The following is a 5,000-nucleotide window of genomic DNA, read 5'->3' as shown; positions in this document are numbered from 1 at the left end:
CGGGGGGGGGGGGTTGCCAGATCTGTCAAAAAAGATCTGATCTATAAAAGCCAAACAAACTATCCTACCGTCACACACTCACACACAGACTTCCCAACATTCTTAAAGGCACTAAAGATATGCTGCTGTCTGCTCATTGACTAAGCCTCAGACTGGGCTGTAAGTGATGTAAGCTGTACAGCTGTAAGCTGTTCCTTGGTCAAGCAGGCCGCAGACTGGGCTGAAAATGCATACATTTCCCAGAATCCTGTGCAGGTAGTGTTCCCATATCACAGTGTTGTGGAGGTGGATAAGTGCTTCTGAATGTGTGTGTGTGTGTGTGTGTGTGTGTGTGTGTGAATAAGTGCTTCTGAATGTGTGTGTGTGTTTGTGTGTGTGGATAAGTGCTTCTGAATGTGTGTGTGTGTGTGTGTGTGTGTGTGTGTGTGTGTGTGTGTGTGTGGATAAGTGCTTCTGAATGTATGTATGTGTGTGTGTGTGTGTGGAAAAGAGATAAGTGTATACGAGTGTGTGAAGATGAAATGTGTAAGTGCGTCCGAGTGTGTGAGTGTAGGTGGAAAGTGCTTCTGAGAGTTTGTGTGTGTGTGTGAGTTGGGGGGGGGGCAGGTACAATTCTGAAAGAGTGTGTGTGTGCAAGGGAAATGGATAAGTGCTTCTGAGTGAGTGTGTGTGTGTGTGTGTGTGTAGGGAAAATTGATAAGTGCTTCTGAGAGAAAGGGTGTGTGTGTGTGTTTGTGCGTGTGTGTGTGTGTGTGCGTGTGTGTGTGTGTTTGTGCGTGTGCGTGTGCGTGTAGGGGAAATGGATAAGTGCTTCCGCTGGGCAGGTTAGGGTGCTTAATCTCAGTGGCAGGTAGCATATGTGCTGGGAGTGTGTGTGTGTGTGGGTGTGTATGCAGTCCCAGTATACAGCAGGTGACCTGATGCAGGGAGGAGTCAGAGGATCAGTGCTGACAGATGCCATGGTAACGGTGACCCAATCAGAGCCCAGGAATGAGATGTTGAAAGTTACAGCAGCCAATCAAAACCTTGCCAGTCCAACTCTCAGGGCAAGCTGCCGAGTAGCTTTAGACTATCCTGTATTACCAGTGTACACACACAGACACACACACACACACACACACACACACACACACACCACTGGAGCAGCCGCTTCCTCCAGACAGGCAGAGGGAGATGAGTAAGGGATCTCTAGACCCCCATTCATAATAAACAACAATGTTTCCATAGCAACACATGACAACTACAACTATTAAATAAACAACAATGCCTCCATATCAGACAACTACAACTGTTATATCTTATCCAATACTGCCGGCAGTCTATCTGTCTAAAAACATAACGTGCCCCTTAAAATCCAGGGCCAAATGGACATGAAATAAAATAAGCGATAAATAAATGAGTGGGGGAAGATAAATAAACACACAGAGGGGACGAGCAGTCGCTCTGTCTGAACTAACCTTTCAGCGCTGGACACTGCCATTACAGCTCAGCTGTGTAAACTACACCACCATTACGGCTCAGCTGTGTAAACTACACCACCATTACAGCTCAGCTGTGTAAACTACACCACCATTACGGCTCAGCTGTGTAGTGGCCATTACGGCTCAGCTGTGTAAACTACACCACCATTACAGCTCAGCTGTGTAAACTACACCACCATTACAGCTCAGCTGTGTAAACTACACCACCATTACAGCTCAGCTGTGTAAACTACACCACCATTACGGCTCAGCTGTGTAGTGGCCATTACGGCTCAGCTGTGTAGTGGCCATTACGGCTCAGCTGTGTAGTGGCCATTACAGCTCAGCTGTGGACAGTTGCTGTCTGAACTGACCCTTCAGCTCCAGAGAGGACAATGCAAAATACAACACTAACATAACAGCAACAACAGCAGTAACTGATCAAAATGGTCATTATATATAACACTGATGACACACACACACACACACACACACACACACACACACACACACACACACACACACACGCCACATCTGCCTCAGACGTCTGAGCTTGATCATGACCGCTGGCAGTTGTGCACTGAGTGTATGTAGGTATTTACAAACTATAAAACACAGTTAAAGATAGACAAACCTCAGAACTGTACACACACACACACACACACACACACACACACACACACACACACACACACACACACACGGGAGGCAGTAGATTCACAGGCACTGAGAGTAGTGTGGAGATGGGGAGTGCACAGGGATAGTTGATATATGTGTGTGTGTGTGTGTGTGTGTGTGCAGTTCTGAGGTTTGTCTATCATTTGACAGCTGTGTGTGTGTGTCTTTGAGGACACCACTAAAGGATATGATGGAAAACAACATGGATGTGTGTACGAGTGTGTCTTTGAAAGGTTTACTGCGTGGGTGATTGTGTGTGTGTGTGTGTGTGTGTGTGTGTGTGTGTGTGTGTGTCTTTGAAAGGTTTACTGCGTGTGTGATTGTGTGTGTGTGTGTGTGTGTGTGTGTGTGTAGAGTTGGTACAGTGTTTTAAAGTGATCTGTGCTCGGACAAATACAATTTCCTGCTTCCAAGATTACACAGAACCCCTCCCCACACACACACACACACACACACACACACACACACACACACACCTTCCCTTCTACGGTGTGTTTCAACAGTAACGGCTGTTGTTTGTTGTCCACTGTGAGTTTCTCTTTTCAGAAATCAAACACGACAACTTTCAGAGTTAGCACACACACACACACACACACACACACACACACACACACACACACGGGACAGACTCAGCACACTGGACAATCTCTTAGTGGCAAATGGAGTCCACAAACACACACTCTGGCACAGGTCCTGCCCATGGGATCGAGTGTGTGTGTGTGTGTGTGTGTGAGTGTGTGTGTCTGTGTTTAGATGGGGTGTGTGTGGGGAGAGTGTGCAGAAGACCACGGACCAGTGTGGAGGAAACACACACCACACACACCACACATACACACCACACACACCACACCACACACACACACACACCACACACACACACACACACACACACACAGACTCACACCCTCACGGGCAAACTCCAGGGGCTGAACTACCAGATGACCTATAGATCGAAGGGCAAAGGTCAAGCATCGGTGGGGAGAAGGATGTGCATTTGTGCGTCTGTGAGTGTGTGTGTGTGTGTGAGAGAGAGTGTGTGTGTGTGTGTGAGAGAGAGTGTGTGTGTGTGTGCCCAGCAGGACGGTTAAGTGCTCTAAATGAGTGAGACTCATCTTCTCTTCTTCACACACACACACCGATCTTCTCTTCTGTTCTTCACACACACACACACACACACACACACACACACACACCTCAGCTTTGGCTTTCCACTGCTGTGTGAGCAGGGCTGCAGGGCTTTGGGAGTAAGGTGAGAGTGTGTGTGTTTGAGTGTGTGTGTGTGTGTGTGTGTGTGTGGTCCAGGCTGTCCTCGTGGCCGGCCGCCTTCTCCTTCTCCAGCCGATGGATGATGTTGTTGAGGTTGGCGGCTTTCATCTTGCGCAGGCTGCTGTCTCTAGGCAACCGCGCAGCGCTGCTGTCGCTAGGCAACCGTGCGGCGCTGGGGGGCGTGGTCTCAGAGAAGCTGAAGAACTCCAAGCTCCGCCCCGAGTGTGTGTCTGTGTGCTCGTGGCCTTCCTCTTCGCCCAGCGGACGGCCTGACTGGTCCAAGACGGTTCCAGCACAGCGGTTCTCTTTGGTTCCGTCACAGACCACGACCTCACCGGGCTTGGCCCGGCCCCCACTGTCCGCCTGGATCTCCTCGATGAAGAGCTCCCGCCGAATACGAGACCTGCAGACACACACACACACACACACGCATGCACACGCACGCACACGCACGCACACGCACGCACACACACACACACGATAGAAGAGATAAGTGTCTCACAATGTGCCTTTATGATTTTGGTGAGCACTACTCAAATGACAGACACGACGTGAGCTAGCGAGATAGTTAGCCAGTAACACTGCGTAGCCTATTTCTGAAATGTCATTAAACCCAACAGTAGACCTAAATGAACTAAATCTCATAGCCTAGGCAGGTTTGTTTTGGTTCTGTGCGAGTTGCGCTAATCTGTCTATGGTACCGGCTGTACGTTTTTATGAATGTCAACAGAAAGGCGGTGTAGGATATCCGAACGATTTATTAACCGTGACGTTTCACACCATGGCTAATAGTAAAACCGATTCACCGTGACATCCCCACTCAACACACACTCAACACACACACTTCCAAACACACTCAACACACACTCAACACACACACTTCCAAACACACTCAACACACACTCAACACACACACTTCCAAACACACTCAATACACACACTTCCAAACACACACTCAATACACACACTTCCAAACACACTCAATACACACACTTCCAAACACACTCAACACACACACTCTTCCAAACACACTCAACACACACACTTCCAAACACACTCAATACACACACTTCCAAACACACACACAATACACACTCAATACACACACTTCCAAACACACTCAACACACATACCTCCAAACACACTCAATACACACTCAATACACACACTCTTCCAAACACACACTTCCAAACACACTCAACGCACACACTTCCAAACACACACTTCCAAACACACTCAATACACACACTTCCAAACACACTCAACACACACACTTCCAAACACACTCAACACACACACTCAACACACACACTTCCAAACACACTCAATACACACACTTCCAAACACCCTCAATACACACACTTCCAAACACACACTCAATACACACACTTCCAAACACACTCAATATACACACTTCCAAACACCCTTCAAAACATACACTCAACACACACACTTCCAAACACCCTTCAAAACATACACTCAATACACACACTTCCAAACACACTCAATACACACACTTCCAAACACACTCAATACACACTCTTCCAAACACACTCTTCCAAACACACTCAATACACACACTTCCAAACACACTCA

The 5,000-nt window shown here is 47.8% G+C and overlaps 1 protein-coding gene across 1 annotated transcript in view; it reads right to left on the bottom strand.

Moving 5' to 3' along the window:
- Positions 1 to 2,055: 2,055 nt before the first annotated feature.
- Positions 2,056 to 5,000, bottom strand: part of LOC121688061 (homeobox protein cut-like 1) — a gene marked incomplete at its 5' end in the record, with an annotated part of 32,943 nt that continues 29,998 nt past the window's right edge. The window contains 1 exon segment of the mRNA XM_042067382.1: positions 2,056 to 3,807. Within this exon segment, the coding sequence (XP_041923316.1) occupies positions 3,333 to 3,807 (475 nt within the window).

This window comes from Alosa sapidissima, chromosome 17 (genome assembly GCF_018492685.1).
Source record: "Alosa sapidissima isolate fAloSap1 chromosome 17, fAloSap1.pri, whole genome shotgun sequence".
In the NCBI taxonomy this organism is placed as follows: Eukaryota; Metazoa; Chordata; class Actinopteri; order Clupeiformes; family Clupeidae; genus Alosa; species Alosa sapidissima.
This window is presented reverse-complemented; position numbering and strand designations above follow the sequence as displayed.